At 39.2% G+C, this 22,963-nt stretch overlaps 1 protein-coding gene, 1 long non-coding RNA gene and 1 pseudogene across 9 annotated transcripts in view; 1 reads left to right on the top strand and 2 right to left on the bottom strand.

The window, feature by feature from the left end:
- The window catches only part of Itsn2 (intersectin 2), a 122,567-nt gene that overhangs the window by 34,129 nt on the left and 65,475 nt on the right, over positions 1 to 22,963 (bottom strand). For 6 of the 7 annotated variants that reach the window (XM_031356653.1, XM_031356651.1, XM_031356650.1 and 3 more), the window contains 10 exons: positions 22,552 to 22,649; positions 18,304 to 18,479; positions 17,891 to 18,035; positions 14,024 to 14,229; positions 12,787 to 12,851; positions 11,104 to 11,270; positions 8,289 to 8,334; positions 8,084 to 8,205; positions 6,791 to 6,887; positions 6,189 to 6,380 (listed from right to left, as the gene is read on the bottom strand). In XM_031356653.1, coding sequence (XP_031212513.1) covers positions 6,189 to 6,380; positions 6,791 to 6,887; positions 8,084 to 8,205; positions 8,289 to 8,334; positions 11,104 to 11,270; positions 12,787 to 12,851; positions 14,024 to 14,229; positions 17,891 to 18,035; positions 18,304 to 18,479; positions 22,552 to 22,649 — 1,314 coding nt within the window. Of the gene's footprint in view, positions 1 to 486; positions 3,768 to 6,188; positions 6,381 to 6,790; positions 6,888 to 8,083; positions 8,206 to 8,288; positions 8,335 to 11,103; positions 11,271 to 12,786; positions 12,852 to 14,023; positions 14,230 to 17,890; positions 18,036 to 18,303; positions 18,480 to 22,551; positions 22,650 to 22,963 lie in introns of those variants that run through there. The other variant, XM_031356655.1, reaches the window with a different exon arrangement.
- The window catches only part of LOC116080296, a 93,592-nt gene that overhangs the window by 7,367 nt on the left and 63,262 nt on the right, over positions 1 to 22,963 (top strand). The gene's annotated exons all lie outside the window — the stretch shown is intronic.
- Positions 19,170 to 22,538, bottom strand: LOC116080294 (annotated as a pseudogene). The gene has a single exon (XR_004114381.1). The product of XR_004114381.1 is annotated as a 60S ribosomal protein L23a pseudogene (transcript).

Genomic DNA, 22,963 nt, shown 5'->3' with positions numbered 1-22,963 from the left:
TACTGAAATGTCTTCTAAGTTTCTTTCAATATTTAAAAAATTTGTGGAAAAAAACTGCAAATAAAATATTGCTTATTATTTTTTTATTATAGTTATCTTTTTTATGCAACAGCATAGCAACAGCAAAATAAAAATCTCTTTTGCTTTTGAGATATGAATAATTATCTCAAATTATATAAATCTTGACTACTGGTCTGTGCCCTGAGATTACATTAAGAGAAAAGAAAAGTCCCAAAAACATTTAATCACACTTATTATCTAAATAATTAAAGTAAGTGTTTTTTTTTTCTTTTTCTTTTTCAAGACAGGGTTTCTCTGTATAAGCCTGGCTGTCCTGGAACTCATTCTGTAAACCAGGCTGGCCTTGAACTCAGAAATCCTCCTGCCTCTGCCTCCCAAGTGCTGGGATTAAAGGCATGCACCACCACTGCCCAGCTAAAGTAAGTCTCAAAAGGATGCTTCAAAAGAAATACACAATACAAGTAATGGAGTTTGTGTTCTTTTAATAAACACACTTGCATAGTTATATTACAATTGTGTAAAAATAAAAACAGATTATTTCATGCCAAGCGTGCCCAGCATTTGCACAATCTTAATACCTTTAATACTATAGTTTTCAAGACACACAAAATAAAAATTTAAGGCAAATACATCACTTTGCAACAGTTTAATAGTTTATTACATGACAGTAGCATCACAGCAGCATCTAAGAATGCCATTCAGGCCCAGGTTCTCAGTCTTCTCTTACTTATTTACAAGAACTCATAACTTGGTAAATTTCATTCTAAGAAAACTTGGCAAATAAAGCTTTGGCCTGGACTTGGCATTTCTTTCCCTGCCTTTCCTCCCCGCCCTAACTGCTTTCTTCTGAACTCTAGTATCATACTGTATTTTGAAACAGTTACTGTTTTAAGTATTGCATTATTTCAAAATGACTCAAAGAATCAGAGACAGTATATAATCAATAAGGTTAACTTTTAGTTTTTAATTTTCTAAAATAACAGCTTTGGCTATGGCCTTTCCTCACTGCTGTGACACTCATCGAATTCAAGCACATGCTTTAGAGATGCCTGTCAAACAGGGTGCTCTTAAACTGGTGTTTCCTACAAGTTCAAGTTGATCCACTGTGTTCTAATGTTTAAATCATGTCTCCAATAAACTCCTAAGCAACAGAAAGCTGCCTTATTTTAAATCAGGAAGAGAGCAAATACATGGCTGGATGAAGGATTGCAACACTGCATGCACTTATAAGAACAATTTAAATGCTAACATGTCACTCAGTTCCTTTCCTGCAGCCTCCTATCAGATAGATGAGGAAATACCTATACAGATTAGTATGCAGTTAACGGTGAGTTGACTTGCTATGCTGACATTTATTTGATTGTTGGGCCAGTGTGTGGCTTACTCCACAGGTACCTGTTGAACATATTTTCAGATTGATTGTAGATGCTGAGTTTAACCTGAATGCCAGTTCCAATAATCTACTTTTGTTGTTGTTGTTTTGAGACAGGGTTTCTCTGTGTAACAGAGCTCTGGCTATCCTGGACTTATTTGTAGACCAGGCTGGCCTCGAACTCACAGAGATCTGCTTGTCTCTGCCTCCCGAGTACTGGGATTAAAGGCATGCACCACCACACTTGGCTAGTAATCTACTTTCCATGATGGCGAAGTAAAGGGATTTGGCCTATAAAAATATTTTTGGAATAATTTATAAGTATACTAGAGAAGCCCCAAATAAAAATTATAAAGAAAAAAGGTACTTTATGAAACAATGCCATTAACTAGTGGTGCTGGATTTCTGACCTCAGTATATAAAGCAGCTGTCCACGCACATGGAATTTAAGTATATAAAGGCAGAATGTTGGTGAGACAAAAAAAAAAAAAAGATCTGGTAATCTATATACTATGGAAAAGTCAATTTGGAATCAGTCTTTGCACTGTCTTAGTGACTGCAGGCAATTATCCATCTGTAAATTGAAATTATTGCTTTCCTATGAATGTTATATAAAATACTGTCATGATGGCAAATGCTAAAATGGAGGTGGTCTAAGGACTTTAACAGAAATCACCACCCCCAGGGAGCACACATACATCTCCTAATAACCTCAATAATGTGAACCTTTCTGGTACAGATATTTGGGTTTTGTAAAATTGTAACTAAACTGTTGGTTTTTTTTTTCTCAAGTCATGATTTAGGCAATGCACAATTGTAATAATTCATTCATTATATATAGGCACATTAACATAAATATTGTACAAAATATGCCTTTAAATTAAAGTGAGAGGTATAAAAGCATGTTTTGCTCTTTCAAAGAACTCTGTGAGGAATAAGACTGATTGTATATACACTTATCTGACATTTCACAAACAGTAGATTGCACAGCAATTTGTAAACATTTTAAATTGCATAAACTGCTCATTGATTTTTCAAATATGGTTTAATACTATATTAAAACTCATATCAGCTAAGTGCTATCACACATATTAATTTATAATAATGTCTACTATGTTTAGGGTCCTTTACACTCAAAGGACGAAGTAAAATTCTATGCCAAAGTAGCCAATGTGGGAGACAAATATTAACCAGGAAAGTGTAGATAGTAATTTCAATACTCTAATCTTATATGAAGGCTCACAGGCAGAGGAATGCCAGCTCTCATGTGCTCTCCCTGTACTATGGGTCCTACATGTCTGCTTCAGGTTTGCTACGAACTCTTCAAGGTTCCTTATAGATTTTACTAAATGCATTATGAATGCCAACAAGTGTTATTTTGTATACAGGGTAAGTAGTCACCTGACTACAGAGATAACATAAATTCTACTTTAGAATATATTGTCGATATAAGTGCTCTAAGATAGGGATGATTTCTCACCTCAGTCAGTGATGGATGCTTCCCATTCTTGAAAACAGTCTATGTTTATGTCATCAATAAAGCACTGTGTGCTGGAGCCTAGAGCAGCTTAGGAGCTCTACAGCCTAGAGAACCGAAGACCATAACCGCCCTAGGCCTGCGCTCCGTCTTGGGCAGCTGAGACGGACTCAACATTTACTTCTCTACATTCACTGCTCAGAGCACACTGCCTTCCTCTTCTGTGAGACAAGGCAAGGTTCCCCCATGTTATTGCTCCTGCTCGGATTACAAAGAAGATATAGAAAAGGCTATTTCCAGTTCCTGGCCTTCAACCAAACCTAACTACTGGTACTCATAGTGGCATATTAGAAAGTAACAGACAGTGCTTATTTGAGGGCAAATCACAGATGGAGCCAATTATGGACCCTCGTGATTAGGATTAGATCAAATATAATAGCAGAGCATAAGCAAACATCATCTGAATTCTGTAATGAATACACAATTTGCAAGAGCATTGGAAAAGCATGGCAGACCATTCCAAACCAGAGAGAACAGTTTGTGCAAATAGTGGGTCTTTGTGTGTTTGTACTCCCACCATGTAAGGGCAAACTGAATATGCATGCTAATGACCTACAAGTGCCAAATTAAAAAAAGAAGAAAAATGCTAAAGGATGCCAGAGAGAACAGCAGGGAAAGCCACACAAAGACCCACTATCCTTGAAATTGTTACAAATAAATTTTAACTGTAAATTAAGACACATAGAAATAATCACAAGTGGCTCTAACATTCAAACGAAGTAAACGAATTGTGTAGGAGATATTTGACCAGGGCTACCTGCCCTGCCTCCACGCTAGAGTCAAACTTGGATAGTGGGTCTCTGGGGTGCTTTCACAACTGGAAGACAACATTGGGTCCTAAAAAAAGAAAAATGAGGAATAAAATGAACATAATGTAAATTAGGTGGGTGAGAAAAATGTGACTAATAGTCACATGCAACATCAACTGAATACATTTGAACCACTAAAATCCTAAACCTTAAAAGTCCCAATTGTATATTAAAATTAAAATAGTGTTTATAAGGGCTGGAGAAACACAAATGGCAATCTACAATTTAACCAACACTAATGCCTCAAAGAAAGACTATAATTAGTAAATGATTCACTTCTAAATATCTGAGTAGCTAAATATGTTCTCAAATGAATTCCTGACTATAAGCATAAAGCATTTTCTAGAGCATACCTTTTGGAAGATAGAGGCCTATGGAAGCTTATGTTTAGTGAGTTTCATAGCTACTGATACAGGAACTCTGGTCACTCCTGAGAAGCACTTACAGCTGTCTAGTTGCTCAGAATAGCTGTTTTGAGCAAGCATTAACAGGTACTTTGCTGTCTCCTAGGTGATTTAAACAGCTGTTTTATGAAAAGCAAACTTTTCAGAGGATCTGAGAGCTCTTTTATTCTAGGATGGGTGATGAACCTCTGTCATTCATTTAGGAAAGTACTATCATTTTTAGATAGACTCTAACCACTAAACCCAGTATACCTTAGCCCCAACCAAGGGATGAGCTCTAGAGAAGAACTGTATAACAAAGAGCACCTTGGAACTACTCAAGTTTGACTCAGCCCCTTGACTATTCTATTTCCTTATCTCTAACTAGGCAGAATGATCAAGAAAATAACTAATACCTCCTTTCATCTCCATTTACCTTTCTAGCACACTGTAACTCCTCCTCTTGGTCCCAGTGAATGCACTCTGAGAAGCCTTCTGCAAAAGCATGACCTCTTTCCCACATAGATTTAGGGATCTTTCCCTTTGTATAAATACTCACTATTTTTAGTTGATGTCCAAAGCTACTTTAGAGCAGGGCATGACTCTGAATATTTAGATTCTAATGCCTGTAAGTATGTGGTGGACACTTAAAGAATATTTATGAAATGAATAAATGTCTAACTGAAGCAAATGAGAACTTCATTTCTTTAAAATGGTATAGAACAATAAGAAATGAAAGACTTCCTTCCTTTTATTTGTGCAAATACTATAATTTCCTAATATTATTTCAATGAGGACATGAAACTATACAGTTGTACTAACACAGCAGCAACTAACTACAATGGCTAGTTTTAGATTAATCTGGGCTTATGATCCCCCTGAATGCTAGGACTCTAGGGGGTGTACCATGTCTGGCCTGCCAAAAGTTAATTTGTCACGTGTCCTTGGCTAACTAATTCATGCTTTCTGTATAATTTGTGTACCTCAAAACCTTCAAATTCTGCTTAAGAACTAGAAATTGGGAGCATGCCTCAGTTGTGAGTAACTGCCTACCATGCATGAGGCTCTGTGTCAATCAACCTCTAGTACCACACCAATACCGCTAGTACTACTGGAGGGAAGAGGAGAGAAGGATGGAGGAGGAGGGAGAGGAGGAAGAAGAAGAGGACAAGAAGGGGGAGGAAGAGGAGAAAGAAGAGGAAGAGGAGGAAGGAGACAGAGAGACACGCATAGAGAATTTGACTTGAGCATGGTAGTGCAAGCCTATAATCTAGGTATTCAGAACCAGAAACTGGAACTAGGAGGGTCAGGAACTCAGTCATTCTTAGGCCTACAACCCGTGCGAGGCCACGCTGGGCTACGTAAGACCAATACATCTTTTTAAAAAGCTGTCCTTCTAGTTAGGTTACTTTCCTAGGAGCCTTTTAAACTTGAGGTAGATTTCTCTAGAGTAATGGTTTCCTTTCTTTTTTCTCTCTCTCTTTCTCTTTCTCTTTTGTATGTATAAGGTGCAACTGTGAAACTGATCTATGATTCACTAATGTTTTGTGGCATGGGATAATCTCTAAGGAATCACCTAACGGGAATTTTGCAAACATTTAAAATGTGTTATTTAATTTTCCCAAACTAGATGATATATAAACACAGAGAAAATAAATGAGATTCCAAAGCTAATGGCCTGTATACACTAGAAGGATACGCTACAGTACAGGAAAATTACAGTACCAGCTATTTTTTATTAGCTGATAAAGAATGTTGGGTAGTGTAAAGCGGTGCTGGTGATGAAGGGAAGCTGCAGTTTAGACACCATCATGCCTAAAAAATCACACATTTTTATAAAGATAAAAACTAGCACTAATGTCTGAAGCTAGCAGAAAACATTCATGGTAAAGCAGTATAACTTTTGAGCTTATAAACTCTTATCTTTTGGTTTTTCTTATCTGAAATATTATTTGAGTCTACTGTGAGTAATGAGCTTAAGATCTGATGCAGAATAGAAACACAAGTAATATAGCTTATTAAAGGTTTCATATCAGATGAGAGATAAGTAATTTGATGTTACTCACACTGTTGACTTGGATCTGAGTCTGTTGTCATCTTAACATAGTTTGAAGGAAAGAGACCAGTCACCCCATTGATTTCTCCTTGCCACCAGTCAGGATCATCCTTGTTCATAACATTAATAAGCTGTCCTTTGGAGAAATTGAGCTCATCTTCATTATTCGCTATATAGTCATACATAGCGATCACTTGACATACTATCAAAAGAACAGCAAAATAATACATTAAGTCTTCTTACAAGGATCAACCCTGGCCTGGAACTTAAGTTATTATTAAAATTTTAAAATTACGCTAAAGTTTTTCTTTACATGCTCTTTCCCCCAATCTTCTTCCCCAGTCTGTCTCACAAAACAAAACACTCCCAAACCTAAGCAACTCTAGATAGAAATCTGAGTGACGCACTTCACTTTAATATGAGGAAGCAGCAGGTTCACATTTCAAGGGGTAACAGAACTCTACAGGAAGATGTTCCCAGTAGTACACCACTCTGAAGCAGAGGAAAGGAAAGGCAAGTTTCCCAGGCCTTCCAAAGGGCCAGCTAATCTAAGACATCCTGTGCTTTAACACAGTCTTCTAAGATAAAATACAAGGTAAGGCTCTTTCATACCAGCATGAAAAGCAGGCATGCTTCTCTCGCTGCTCGGACCCAGCAGCTTCACGTGGCTGGCAGGAAACCATCCCTTCTGTCGTTTCTTCCCTCTGGCCTATAAAATTAGCAAAAGAAACAATTAAAACTAACCACTAAGTTACAACTTAAAACCTAAAGACCTAGGCTTTCCAATGACAACATAAACTAGCCTTTGCCCTTGGCTCCTTGGATGGAATCTAAATCTTTGGTATAGCATTGTTGGCAAGTGTCTTAGTATACCTGCAAGGCTTAGGCAATGTGACTTATGGCTGGTGCTCTGTGTCACGCCCTATCAGCTCACCCTGATGACAGGGCTGGAATGGCTTCACCATATTAACAATCAACCATATCCATGTGAAAAAAGCCCCCACTAACAACTTCAGACACCAGGGCTCCCACAGCTCCTCTGGGTGGCAATAACTTGTGTTGTCATAAATTCTTATCAGGAAGAGGTAATGCTGCTCGAGAGGGAACCACGAGTTCCATTTTGGAAGCTCCTTGCAAGCCCAAGTCTATTCTTAAGGGTATGTAAATGAAAGTACACCTGGAGCCTTGTTAGTTATCAGGAAGTTATAAAAGCATTTCTGGAGGGTCACATTTCCCATGGCCTTAGTTCAAAGTGAATCAGAAGGTGGAAACTGAGGGGCTTAGTCAAGAATATACCCAATCTGTATACCTCTGTTCCTTAGGATTTCTAAGACTACAATGCGAGAACTAAATGCATTTCCAACATGTGCAAACTTACATAAAAACACAGCTATTATTTCTCTTATCATCTTTTAACCCTAAAGTGTATTTGCTAAGAAGGAAATATTAGATATGAGAGAAGAAAGCTTTTCTCTATAAAAATACACATGGCAACTATCTGTTAACACCTTCAGGAAAAAGATTTTAAGTCTGTACTGTTTCCTTTGAGCTGCTGTTTCCAAAGCCTGAGGCCTCGGAGGCGGGAATCTTTTCTCAGCACATGGCCTGTTTTGTTTCCTTTAGAGAGGCATGGCAAGCTGCGTATCCCAGGCAGAGATGGCATTATGCTCCTTTTCCTTTAAGAAAATGACCTATGGCCTAGTAAGTGATAAACTGGAAAATGCTTATAGGTCAATAAACTATGAAGCAGAAGACAGAAGGAAACACAGTAGATTTAAGTGTTGACTGATTACCTCCAAACATGAGTATGACTGGGGATGGCGTTTTTTGTCCCCACCCCCACCCCCACCCCTGACTCTTTGTCCTTTTTATGAGTCTGAACTTTTACCTGGAAAAGAACAGTACCTGTAGCTCTCCTTGCCACCACCCACTTGTGTTTTTCTTTAAGATTAGTATTAACTGTCCTGGTGCAAGGCTGAGTTGCTCAGTCCCTGAAGCAGCATACGCTGAAGTTACTTGAGCGATCTCTGAAGAGAAGAAACCAGAACTGTAAATCCCAGATCACAACAGAGCGAATGCTCATCAGAATTCAAGGCTACTGTGGACATACCAGGCTTTTTGTTTGATGCTCCAGGTTTGCTAGCACTCCCAAAATTCTACAAGGAAAAAAATAGGTTGGTTCTTTTTAGTCCTTGTCTATACCAAAAATGACAGTCCAGGTTTATTAGGAATTAAACATTTCTAATGTTTGGAAATCTTGTTTCTTTAAATGAAGACCAAAATGACAATAAACTTTGTATTAATCAAATAACTGAAGAGTCCAGAGGTGGCAAAGAGATTTGGTCTGCTAACACATATCTTATATGCAAATAGCTGAAGTTGGCATGCACTTACACAACAGAGCTCACATTTTGAAGCTTTCTTGATATTAAACATGGTCGTCTGGAGTATCTTAGTTTGGTTTCTGTGCTGTTACACAACACCATGACCAAAAGCAACTCGGGGAGGAAAGGGTTTGTTTCTTCTTACACTTCTAGCTAAGAGCCCATCACTGACGGAGGACAGGGCAGAAATTCAAGCAGGGCAGGCACTTAGGAGAGGCCAGGAAGGTGCTGCTTGCTGGCACATTTCTCCTGGCTCTCTCTACCTACTTTCCTATACTATGGCCACCTATCCCAGGGCTGACACCTCCCACAATGGGCTGCCCTCCCAATAATCATTAATACTTAATAACCAAGAAAATGGCTAACAGACTTGCCACAGGCTGATCTGACTGAGGCATGTTCTCAGTTGAGGCTCCCTCCTCTCAGATGTCTAACTTGGTAGCTCACAGGCTACCCTATTCATGAATGGGGTTAGCATTAATGCTAAGTACATAAAAGCATATATGTTGGGGATATATGAAGGCAAATATGAATTTTGTTCTTGTTTACTATAAGGGACCTTGTCTCATCTGTAGATCTTGCTGAATAGGAGGCAATGTTTATCTATTTATTATTATATATTCCCTAAAAAGACTGATTTTGATTTAACAGGAAATTCATATCATGGGGAGCACCTATGAGTGTTTGACTTTAAAGGAGAAACTGTAGATAGAATGTAGCTCAATGGTTGAGTGTTTGCCTACTATTTGTGAGGCCCTGGGTTCAATCTCCAGTTCTGCAGAATAACAAAGAATAAATTGAACTGGCTATATTTGTTATTTTTAGGAATTTGAATAAAAAAGGGAGGAATTAAGAAGATTCTCTTTTCTATTAGTAAATACAGCTACAGTGAAGGTCTGAAGTCAAGACTAACATTTGTGAGTAAATAGAAGAGGTGTGTTCTACATGGTTATAGACACTCAAGTATTTGGTTTTATAATAACCTTGTTATATAATTACAGTTGTCCCTATTTTACAGAGAATGAATTTGAGGCACTGACAAGCAAAGGTCATCTATCCTCTAAGTAGTAAAAGAAGGTGTAAGCCCAACTGCCTGGTTCTACTCTACCATGGGTTCACAGATCCCTGTAGTCCTTAGAGAACTCAGGAGTGTGTGGAATGAAAACAATGTCTTTTCACTGTGCCGACAGTCACAATGGTGGGCAAAGTGCCAATGACTTAGCAGCATCAAAACAAATTATAATTGGGCACTCATCATAAACAAAGCCAGCTTTGCTTGAGAATGTCCTTGGACAGAAACTCTTAACATTAAAAAAAAAAGCTTTAGTTTTATTTTATGTGGATGAGAGGTTTTGCCTGCATGTATGTGCCATCAAGTGCAGGACTAGTGCCATTGGAGGGCAGAAGAGGCTGTTAGGTCCCCTGGAACTGTAGTTAGAGGAGATTGTGGATTACCATGTGGGTGCTGCGGACCGAACCTGGGGCCTCTGTAAGAGCAGCAAGTGCTCTTAACCACCAAGCCATCCTTCCAACCCCAACTCTTTTTTGTTGTTGTTGTTAACATTTAAAAACATATTTTATTTTATTAGATATTTTCTTTATTTACATTTCAAATGATATTTCCTCTCCTGGTTACCTCTCCAAAAAAAAAATCAAAAACAAAAAACAAAAACAAAAACAAAAAACAAACCCTGTTTCCTGCCCCCCTCCCCCTGCTCACCAAGCTATCCTCTCCCACTTCCTGGCCCTGGCATTCCCCTACACTGGGGCATAGAACCTTCACAGGACCAAGGTCCTCTCCTCCCACTGATGACCAACTAGGCCATTCTCTGCTATACACATGCTGCTGGAGCCATTAGTCCCACCATGTGTACTTTTTGGTTGGTGGTTTAGTCCCTGGGAGCTCTGAGGGTACGAACAACAATATGAACCAACCCCAACTCTTAATCTTGACTATATACCTGTTTTTCAGTTGAGACAGGGTCTCATGAAGCCCAGGCTAGCCTTGAACTTTCTGTAGCTGAGGAAGATGTTGAACTCATAATCTTTCTGATTCTGTCTCCTAAGTGCTAGGATTATGGGCCTGTACCATTACATTCAGCCGAATGTACTTTTCTTTTTACTCCCATGTGGCTAAACAGAAGTATGCCTATAACATTTCTATTATATACCATAGACAGTTGTCTTAAGGAAAAGTATTTCCATGATTAAATGGCTTTATAGAATATTTTTACTTTAAAGAACAGACAAATATTTAGACTTGTGTTTGGTAAACATTTTCTCAAAAATGAATTAAGTATACTTGTCACTTCAAGGGAAATAGCTGCAGGATTTATTTCCAATGTTAAGATCACACTCAGTCCTATCTATGGCTTCTGCTCTATCTAACCTATGAAATCCTGTGCCCCTTGTCTTCTTACTGGGGCCCTAAATAAATCTATGTGATCAGGGTGACTACGAACAGTTTCCTAGATTTCTGTCTTAGCATGTATCTTGACTGGTTACAAGGAAATGCTTTTGTTTTAATGCAAAGAACATTACCTCTTGATCTTTTGGTTTGACATAGTTGGACGGGAAGATTCCAGTTCTCTCTCCAATACTTCCTGTCCACCACTCTCCATCCTTCTGGGTCACAAGTATTTCTTCACCTTCAGTGAAAGTCAAATCCCCAGGCTCTACACTTGAGTATGAATAAAGTGCAATGTACTCTGTAGGGAACAAGGAAAAGCAAATGGTTTAGACTTTAAGACCACAGATCAAACATGGTCTTCAGGTAGAAAATGGAATAGAAGCCATTAGTTAACAACTGCCTCCGTGAAGGCTAACAAATTTCAACAAGTCCTTCACATTTTTTCAACTGCTATTATTCTGTGAAAGACAGGAAAGATTATTGCTTATGCTACAGGGACAGACAGCTCTGTGGCAACAAGAATAGCAATAGCCAATCTTTTACTTTTGTTTGAGATAAGAGTTCCAATATGCAGCTAGCTTTGGTTGGCCTAGAACTCACTGCTTCCCCAATGCTGAGATTACATGTGTGCCAGCTTTATCAACCATTTTTGGTAGCAAAACATTATCCTAAACTATAGCCATAGTGTCTCTAAAAATAATGTAATGACACTTAATGGGAATGATAAGAGTCAAAACAATCTTCTAAACCTGATATAAAAGATACCCCAATGTGCTAAATTCTTTGTTCTTTGTTTTATACACAGTTATAGAAACATCAAGTTCTGGCACAAGGCCCAGCTGCTAGCATAGTGCTTGGCTCCAAGCAGATGCTAAATGAGTCTTTGTTACTGGATGACCTCATGTGATAGTTCTCTAGGTTTATATTCTCTGTGATTCTTATTCCTGTGGTTACTATTACTTTGAAGAAAGAGCAACTGGATTTTTGAAGTCTTTTTGTTTTGTTTTTTCCCTATTTTTATGTATATTTGTCAATATAGAATTTGATCTTTTATCATAAGTAGAGATGGTCAAAAACATACTCTGAAGCCCATTTGTTCACACTCCCAGAGTCACTCCTCCTAGCTGATTTCATACTACTAAATGTAACTACAGGGTCTCAGTAAATGTCAGTAAGCCAAGTCTGCTCAAGCTCTCCTTCCTGCTTCCTACTTACTCATCCCCTCACACTTGGCCTGCAGAGCAGGCACGGCAGGCGCCAGCCTCTCTGCTGACCTCGCTTCCTCTCTTGTCTTGGCTCATTATCTTTTCCATGAGAAGCCCTTCCTCATCTTTTGTCAGTGCTGGGATTAAAGGCATACACCATTACACCTGATTATTTGTATGTGTGTGTGTGTGTGTGTGTGTTGTGTGTGTGTGTGTGTGTGTGTGTGTGTGTGTGTGTGTGTGTGTGTACAGGGAATCGGGATGTGTATGCAACTTGTGTGGGATGTCTGCAGAGGCTAGAAAGGGCACCAGAGCTGTAGGTGCAGGCAGATTTGAGTAGTTTAATATGAATGCTGGGAATGGAACCCAGGTCTTCTGCGAGATCAATAAGTGCTCTTAACCAATGAGCCATCGTCCCAGCCCCTGTGCTGCATCTCTGTATTACCAACTCTAAACATGCTGAGGGTTTTCAGCCAGGTGTTCCCTGAAGTAAAGAGGGGCAGATTTGTTTTCATAATCTCAAAAACATCAAAAACATTAGAAAGAACAACAAATGTTCAAATAAGCAAATAATAAACTCCCATTTAAAGCAAACTGCCAGAAACTTACCTTCTCCAACTGGATAGGCTGTGGAGGTAGGTTTCTTATTTACAGCTGCATACAAAGCTTCTGGCCTACCAAATCAAATAGAGAAATATGTATACACACATAAGAACAGAAGCTCAATAATGGTGAACTGAAGACTACAAGAGGGTTACCAGCATTAAGTGCTTTCTCAACTAAACTACTGTTTTCATGCAAACACTAGTAATATTCTTAGATACAAAATTATCCTAGATTAAAAACTGTCTAATTATAAACCACCACATTTTAAAGCATATACAGACTGGCTTGGCTTACAGATAAATGACATACATACATACATACATACACACACACACACATATGCCAGGTATGTATTGTGACTTTTACTACTTCATCCTTCCAAATTCCAGGTCAATCTCAGAAGCTTACTTCCACATCTGAACTGAATACTAGTAAGTGGCCATGCAGCACTAAAGAGCCTTACAGTTTGCTGAGCTTAATTTTTCATCTAATGAGAAACTTGAAGATGAAATAGTTGGTGAGGATAGTGACCTAGGATGTGAGCTTCTTGATTCTCAAAGCAGGGATCCTCACATTAGATTGCGCTGTGTCAGGCCCCCGTCCATGTAAACACCAGGGCACTTACCCACAGCATCCGTGGAACTTACTTGCCTGTGTTAAAGACATCTGGCTTAGTCTAGATAGATTTGTAAGGTTTGTGTATTTATATTTCATTCACCTGTTCACTCATTCTTGCCTGTCCTCATTCCTTAAGATGACAGCAGTTACCATGTATTAATTTTATAGTAGACATGGAAGAAATGGATCACAGAAGACAGACTATAGTTTCAAGGGGCTTGTGACTTAATGGGGAATATGGGTCAAAAAAGTCAGTAAAATAAAGAACTGCTACGAACAATAGGGAGGTTATATTTAAAGACCCTTGGAGGCCCAGGCATAGGAATATTTGCTCCAATTTGAAAGGGCAAGACCTAAGTAAAGAATCCATTAAATATTGAAAGATTTCAGTGAACAATGGAAAAATGCTTTGAGTGAAATGAAAAGTAAGGACTATTGTGGTAAAAAGAAAACAAAGATCTAAAATCTGAGTATTTTGAAAACATCACAAATGATGTAGAATGGAAGACCTAAAACAGATACAAACATGAAGTGATTTTTTTCACGACATTCCTGTCCACCCTCTGGCTTATGTGGTGAGGATACCCATATCCAGCTCGTGTAAGTGCATGGAGGTGCTTACTCTCCGCGCTTTACTTCACTCCCAGGAATGATCTTGACGTAAGACTTGGGGAACCATCCTCTTTCTCCATGAACCTCCCCAAACCACCAGTTTTCCTGCTGCTCCAGGACAGTAATGACATCATGCTTTGAGAAGTTCAGGTGGTTCTCTTTCTTTGCCGTCCAGGAACAAAGGGCCTGAGCTTTCAGGTTTTCTACAGCCTGCCCCTAGGATACAAAGTCACCAAAACTTAAAAAGAGACCACAGAAATAATTTTTTCTAATTTCTAGTATGAAAAGAGAGCATATCAACTTGGCTAACCTATGAACTTAAAATGACACAAGCCATGTGAGTAGCCTTCCTGAGCATCCCACCACTTAAGGTCACTTCATTACTGGCACTGATGAAATGCATACTCAAGGGAGTATTCATGAATCCGTCAAAGAAATGAAAAAAGGAATTACTGTAATTATTTCCTCTCCTCCAGCTTCCAATGGCTTCTACCCGCTGTTGGTTACTACAGTAGGGATGATCACACTCAGGATCTCCCTTGTTGTTTCCTCTTAACAACAACCAGGCCTCCTCCTCTCTTCGCAGGTCAGCTGTTCATGCACACTGTAATCACTGATCCTCACTTGTCCAGCAGTGACACCGAGCCCTCCTGCAGCCTCCTGCTTCCCCAGCATGTCTCCCACACTATCCTTCACCACTTTGTCCTACATCTCAGTTCTTTAGAGAGCATGAACTTGCTTTCTGATGTCACCCCTCAATCCCTCTGACTTAGGTGCTGTCCTGTCAGTCTACTGAACATTTTCTAGATGAGGTTATTGACAATAATATCAAGCCAAAGGTTTCCAAGACCGTATTTCACTGACCAGTGGAGACATCACTAAAATCCTTTTGTTTCTGAAGCTCTGTGGTAGGCTCACCTTTGGTCAAGCCTGTTTCTTTATGTTTCTAGTATGACTTTCCTGGATAACCTAATTTATGCCTATGGATGTTATTTTTGATTTTTTTGTTTGTTTGTTTTTTCGAGACAGGGTTTCTCTATATAGCCCTGGCTGTCCTGGAACTCACTCTGTAGACCAGGCTGGCCTCAAACTCAGAAATCCACCTGCCTCTGCCTCCCAAGTGCTGGGATTAAAGGCTTGCGCCACCACTGCCCAGCGTGCCTATGGATTTTAAATTCTATAATTTCAGGGTAACTTTATCTTCTGTATTCAAGATGTTCCCATTGGGTTATCTTAGTGTCCCTGAATATAATCATTTCTAAAGCTTAAACTTTTTTCCTGTGCTGTCTACCAGAAAATGAATTATGTTACGGTTCTTTCAGTTGTTCATGCTAATAACTGGTTATTGTTTTAAAAATATTTTAGCATATTTGTTTATTTGTGTGTGTATTTGTGTGTGTGTGTGTGAGAGAGAGAGAGAGAGAGAGAAGGAGAGAAGGAGAGAGAAAGAATGAGAGAGAGAGAAGGAGAGGGGGAGAGAGAGAGGGAGAGAGAGAGAAGAAGAGAGAGAAGGAGGAGAGAGAGAGAAAGGAGAGAAGGAGAGAAAGAGGAGAGAGAGAAGGAGAGGGAGAGAAGGAAAGGGAGAGAGAGAGAGAGAGAGGGAGAGAGAGAGAAGGAGAGAGAGAGAAAGAGAGAGAGAGAATGTGAATGCGAGTACCATCCCTACAAGGTATCAGATTTGCTACAGTTGGAGTCACAGGAAGTTGTGAGCTCCCTGACAGGTGTTGGGAACAGGATGCAGTTCCTCTGGAAGGAGTAATAGATGCTCTTAGCTGCTGAACCATCTCTCTGGTCTCTGAAGAACTACTTTGAAAAGACTGTCTTTTGTCTATGTGCCTATGAACAGGCAAAGGCTGGAAGGTGTGCTAACCCCAGGAGCCTGGCATTCCAGGCATTTGTAGGAAACTCAGCCTGTCCTATGAGTGCCTCATCTGATTCCCAGGTGTCAGGAATGCACACTGCTCCAAACTGCTAGCCATCAGTCCCTGAAGAACTATTTTAACTTCAATTTCCTCTTTACTATCCACATTCAACAGATTATTTTATGTCAATTCTTAATATTCTTCTAAATCCAGCTTCCTTTCCATGTGTTTTCATTACTCTGGAACTGGTTCACCACCACCGCTTGTTACTCAGTTAAAACAATATTATATCTTGCCTAGTCTTTCTTCTTCCTTCTGCCAATCTCCCCTTTACATTATTGCTAGTTTGTTTTGCTGGTCTTGTTTGTTGGTTGGTTCGTTGGTGAGTTTGTTTTTTGAGACATGGTTTCTCTGTGTAGCCCTGGCTGTCCTGTATCTTACTCTGTAGACCAGGCTGGCCCCAAACTCAGAAATCCACCTTCCTTTGTCTCCTGAGTGCTGGGATGAAAGGTGTGCTCAACCATGCCCCAGCTAAAATTACTGTGAGTGTGTGTGTGTGTGTGTGTGTGTGTGTGTGAGAGAGAGAGAGAGCGCGCGAGAGAGAGAGAGAGAGAGAGAAAGAGAGAGAGAAAGAGAGAGAGAGAGAGAGAGAGAGAGAGAGAGAGAGAGAGAGAGAGAGAGAGAGAGAGAGAGAGAGAGAGAGAGAGAGAGAGAGACAGCATGAGGATGGAGCTCAGAAAACGTTGGCAGTCAATCCTTGCCTTTCCAGCTTGTGTGGGACAAGGTCTCTCTTGCTTTTGTTGCTATGCTGCATATTCTGCAGACCCCAGCCAGCCCATGAGCTCCTGGCTGACTCTTGTTTCCATCTCCCATCTTTCCACAGCCACAGGTACATGTTATTGCTTCAAGTTTTCATGTGGGTTCCAGAGATAGAAATGCAGGTTGTTGGACTTCTACACCAGGCGCTTTACCCACTAGCTGTTAACTGTCTAAACACCTGTGGTAAACACCACAGTGTTTCATGAGTGTAAACGTTTTGTAAGTGTCAGTGTCTCTCAACAACCTCTTTTGGTTTCTTACTGCCAGACTGTCTAGTACTGTAGTAACTACCTCACTAATAACTCTGGACCTCTCTCTAAATGTTTACCTTAAAATGTTATTTGTTGGTTGATATTTTACTAATTGAGACAGTGTCTTGCTTATGTAGTTCAGACTAGCCTTAAATGCTTTATGTAGCCAAAGCTGTCTTCAAAATCCCAGTCCTTCTACCAGAGCCTCCTAAGTTCTGGTGGAATTCACCCACACCATTCCTTGACTAACCTGACTTCACTTTTTCTTCAACATTGGGCAACCTTGTGCCATATGCAAACAAATCTCTTTCTGCAGACACCTCGAACTCAGGTACACCAGTGACCTTCCTCCCATTACTCTTTCATTAGAGGACTTCTGGGTATGGTGCAGCCTTGTTTCTGTTGAAGACCCAAAGCAAATACCTGCTCCTCCTATAGCACACTCTAATTTCACAGATCAGCTAAGAGGCCCTCCCCTCCATATGCCCTCAGAACTTTGCAATTGTATTTATCATATTTCTCATCCTTCACAGTTACATGCATATATAATTCCTTTAGTAGGTTTTAAACTACTTAATGACAAAGTTTTTTAAATAAATGTTTGTCTTGAATCTTTAGCACATAATAAAATGCTGGAAAATACATTTCTGGCTTTACTGTGATGAAGTCTGCCACTTGTTTTTAGTAGCATTAATGTATCTAACCATGTATTCCAAGTACCAAGGTTCCAAGCCAAGAAAAAATAATGCCCCTCCCCAGCCCAATGTGTACGGGACTGAATTTATTAACAAATACTTAGAAATCATGCTTCAGTTGCACATCACTTATAAACAAGAACAGAAACTGAATGCTACAGGCTCTGCTTAATGGGGGAAAGATGGATGTCTCTGTACAGAGTCCAGTGCAAAGTGAACAATAAAGCATACAGGAGTACAGATGACATACCTGTCCGTGAATGGGGGACACAGATCCAGGGGACACAGTGCGGGTAAAAGCTGACTTCTGCTGCCATGTTGTGTTAACAGTAAGGTTTGAGAAGGATACATTTTGATAATCAGTCACTGGTGCTGGTTGATTTGAACAAAGTGGTCTGCAAATGTAAAACTTTAATGTAAACATACTTCGTTATCCAGAAACTAATGAAGTACTACCAGCTTACCCACGTGTCTATTATATGCTGTTTAAATATGATTTGTAGATAAGACACTGATGCATTATAAGTTCACTCACTAAATTTTAGTATCAAAATGTTGGAAGTGTGAGCCCAGATAAAACAATGATCAAGAATCAGGTTGACCCAGTTATGCATCTGTATTTATACACGAGCTACATGCACCCACTGTTACCTCCCGACTCACTGGGAAGAAGTTGAGGTAGCAGAGAGAGACACTGTAGGAGGAAGTAAGGCCTTCTTAGGAGATGGAGCTTTTTCACTTAACAGCACTTTTTCTACATAGTTGCACGGGAACCAGCCAAACTTTCCCTGAAAACTACCATAAAGCCAACCAGGCTCTCCTACAGTTTTTTCATCAACCTATGAAAGAAGAAGAAAAAAGTTCAGAGTTTAGAAATCTATACATTTACAAGAGTAGAGACTACAGCATTCTCAGATTCAGAATTAATCCCATTTGAAATAAAAAGGCATTTCCTACAAATTATTAGGTTATTATTTCTCATCATGAACAGATTATCTTTTTAAATTTTATCAAAGTTAATATATGTGGCCAGGCATGGTGGTTGTGCACCTTTAATCCCAGCACTCAGGAGGCAGAGGCTGTAGATCTTTGTGAGTTTGAGGCCAGTCTGTTCTATAGTCAGTTCTAGGACAGTCAGAGTTACATAGTGAGACATTGTCTCAAAACAAAGAAACAAAAAACCCCACAAAGTTAATATATGAAAATAAGTTATAACCAAAGTAACATTATATACAGTTTACAAGAGAAAAAAATAGTTCTCTACTCCATGTCTACATTTTTTTTAAAGATTTATTTATTTTATGTATATATGAGTACACTGTAGCTGTACAGATGGTTGTAAGCCTTCATGTGGTTGTTGAGAATTGAGTTTAGGACCTCTGCTCACTCCGGTCAACCCTGCTTGCTCAGGCCCAAAGATTTATTTATTATTATACATAAGTACACTGTAGCTGTCTTCAGACACACCAGAAGAGGGCATCAGATCTCATTACAGGTGGTTGTGAGCCACCATGTGGTTGCTGGGATTTGAACTCAGGACCTTCAGAAGAGCAGTCAGTGCTCTTAACCTCTGAGCCATCTTGCCAGCCCCAATGTCTACATATTTTAACAGAACTTACAAAGCCCTGGTTGGTCTTAAACTTGTGACAATCCACTTATGACAATTACAGCTCTGAGTCACCATATATCTAGCTTCAAATATTATTTATAGTGTTAGTTCTTGGATTTATTTCAGTCCTTAAAAAATATCTACTGGCTTTTGGTTACAAAAAAATAAAGATGCACCTCCCTTTCATTGTCCTTTCTTACTCTATCCATATTGTTATATAATTTTATTCAAGTATACTTAACATCTATGTTACAGCTTTATAAGCCCCTCACATCTGACTTATACAGTATTTTGCTGATTACATTCCTTTTTTGTAAACTTTCAATATCCTACAGTTAGTTACTTTTGTGGGACTTAGCTGATCTGGAAAACCTCTGGGTACTATTTTCAAGTGGTTAAAAAAAAAAATTTCTTTTTTCCCTTAGATACTTTTCTTTTTCTTCTAGTATAATAGCCCTCAACCTCACCATGTCTCCTGCTCCTCCTGGTTGCTGCCTTAAATAGTGACAGCACCTCCATGTTTATGGTTGGTTACCTTGCCTCATGCTATACACTTCCTGAACAGGCCCATCTGCTCCTAGAATTTGGTCAGTGCTCTTACAGGATACTGAATCCTAAAGCTCTAATCTCAGGATGGACTACTTTCCCAAAGGGACAAACTTAAACTTCCAACTCTTGCACAGTATCTTTACTTAGACATCAGCTGGGAACATCCATCTTGAGTCTAAGATTGAGACCAAGACTGAGCCCATCTCCCTGGTCCTAGGAGCTCTCAGATTGCTATTCATTTTCTTCTTTTGTAATGGCGGAAAAAAAATGTATATTTAGAATTAGACAGCTGGACTCAGTTTAGACGATTCCAGTGTTGTTGGCAATGTCCAGAGCACCATAATCAGGTGCTAGCTGAAAATATCCCTTCTTCACTCAGTCAAGCCTTATCAGAGTATTGGCTTTGGTCACCTTAATGTCCTGACATTTCTTTACAGCCTGTTTAATCAGATGCTTGTTAGCCTTGGCATGCATAGTGAGCACAAGTGTGCTATTGTCTTCTATCTTCTTCATGGTGGACTCGGTGGTTGGGGGATTTGATGATGGCATAGTGGTCAAGCTTGTTTCTCCTGGGTGCACTCTTCTGAAGGTGTTTGGGCTGCCTCCAGAGCCGCACAATCTTGGGGCACTGGAAGATGGGTGACACGAGGATCTTCTGTTTGTGGCTGTGAACTCCTTTTGGCACTGTCCTCTTGGTTTTCAAGGGGTTAGCTTTGACTTGGGCTTTGGGAGGGTCAGGAGCTTTCTTCTTTGCTTTCAACACCATCTTTGATAACTATTATTCTTACCATTAAAAACTGATGCTCTTGGAAACAAAGGTCTGCTGTTCTTATCTCTCATTTATATCTAAGTGAAACTGATGACTTCATCATAAAAATAGTTCTTTTTTAAAACTCCATCTTCAGTAAGTAATAGCACCTTTTTCTGTATAACATAAATTATTACAGTCTTTACACACACTCAGGTTTGGTTAAATTCTTCAACCCAAGGTGGTGTTCTCCTATAGAAAGACACTGTTATAACAACATGACTGTGCTGTATTACTTATGTCTATGCATTGCTTCTGATACTGGCACAGTCAGCATTTCTGTATTACATGTATCTCTTCTACTTGTCTGTGAGTCTTTATTTACTCCTTCTAGCACACTATACATCTGCTTACTTCAATGAATAAATGAATTTGCCAACTGTTTCTCATCTCTATGTTCTTTTAATTGGTTATTTTATTTATTTACATTTCAAATGCTATCCTCCCCCTTCCTGGCTTCCCCTCTGCAACCCCCATCACAGCCCCATCATCCCTGCTTCTAAGAGGGTGCTCCCCCTACTCCTGCCTTACTGCTCTAGCAACAATATAACATTCTCATCAAACTATACAAATTCCATTAGAATTTTAAAATTCATTTTTAAAGTTAACATACACATTAGTCATTGTGTTGTCATGCATGTATGCCATTTATTGGATTTTAATTCATCTCCATCCTTTACACTCTGCATTCCTTCCACCTCTACTGAGTCCTTTCTTCCACAGTTTTTAAAAACAGCTTTTTGAGATATAATTAACATAAGTTTCATAGTGATAACCTAATGTTTTGGTATATTTATATGCCTTTGATAATAAGGCACCTGATACCCCCAGTCTCCTCTTGCTTCACTCGAATTCTCTATCCTACCCCTCACCATACCTTCTGGGAAACACTGGCCTACTTTATGTTACTATAGATTAATTTGCATTTTATATGATAAAATTATGTAATATTCTTCTTGTTTTGTTTGCCGCCTATGTGTAAAATAGTTTTAGAAATATATAGAAATTGCAGTTAACATTATAGAAAGGATAGCACAGTGTTTGTGATTAGCTTACTCATGAGCAGAAAGGCTTTCGCCCCCCTTTATTGGAGTTATTTGGACATATCATAATTTGTTCTTGCTTTCCCTGCTGATGGCATCCAGATTGTTTCAAGTGTTATAAACAAGGATGCTAGGGACACTTTTGTTCACGTGGACATGAGCCTTCTATCTCTGACATTTAAAAGTGAACGACTGGGCCATAAAAGGTGCATATTTAACTTTTTTTTTTTAATAATGGCGAATTGATTATTACCTTAATATCATTCGGGGACTAAAATCCCAACAGATGACTTTTAAAGCTTGTGCTTTCCCAGTATATTATAATACCTTCATCAGTGTGATTCTCTATGTATTTTCTTATTCATGTATTTCACATGGGTTATGATAATACAGCACAGACCATTTGTTCCAAAAAACAAATGGCCCAAATTCAGTCAGGACTGAAGAACTTAACTTCACATTTTAAACAGTTTCTAGAAAATAATCAGCCCTTCAAAATTCTACTGTTCATTTATTAGGACATCACAAGTGGTGCCATCTCTTATGATATGGTGAGATGATATGGCACAGTGGAAAAAACACTAACTCAGAACCAAAAGACATACCTGCACTGCACTCTGTCACCGCAATGCTGACATACCTGCACTGCACTCTGTCACCGCAATGCTGACATACCTGCACTGCACTCTGTCACCGCAATGCTGACAGAATTTGTCTGCATGCAAGTTTTCTTTTTGGGTAATATTATGGTAGTAATGCCCTGTACAGCTCTGAGAGATGCTGCAAGGGCTAAGTGAGATAATGTTTAAAAATGTTTTTAGAAATATATAAAAATCAAAGTTAACATTGTAAAAAACATGGTACAATGATTTGTGATCGGCAGAAAGGCTTTCATTTCTTACCTGAATTATATCCCCAGAATTAAAACTCATCTCATCATGGTTTCTTGCTTCAAAGGGGTACAATGCTCTATAATTCACCAAAGCACTAGCTGTCTCACCTGAAGAAAAGATAATTCCCATCACTTGTTACTTTAGAGTATATGCATCTTTATTATGACTGTAACGAACTCTTAAAACCTAAAACAAAAAAAAATAAGTACCACACAGTATAACACACTTCCGCTCGAGTTAGACTTCTAAGGACCCAGAGATTGTGACTACTCGAGTTAGACTTCTAAGGACCCAGAGATTGTGACTACCCGAGTAAGACTTCTAAGGACCCAGAGATGGTGACTACCCGAGTTAGACTTCTAAGGACCCAGAGATGGTGACTACTCGAGTTAGACTTCTAAGGACCCAGAGATTGTGACTA

The sequence above is a fragment of the Mastomys coucha genome, unplaced genomic scaffold (assembly GCF_008632895.1).
Source record: "Mastomys coucha isolate ucsf_1 unplaced genomic scaffold, UCSF_Mcou_1 pScaffold6, whole genome shotgun sequence".
Taxonomy (NCBI): Eukaryota; Metazoa; Chordata; class Mammalia; order Rodentia; family Muridae; genus Mastomys; species Mastomys coucha.
The sequence above is the reverse complement of the archived record's forward strand: the minus strand, read 5'-3'. Positions and strand labels throughout refer to the sequence as shown.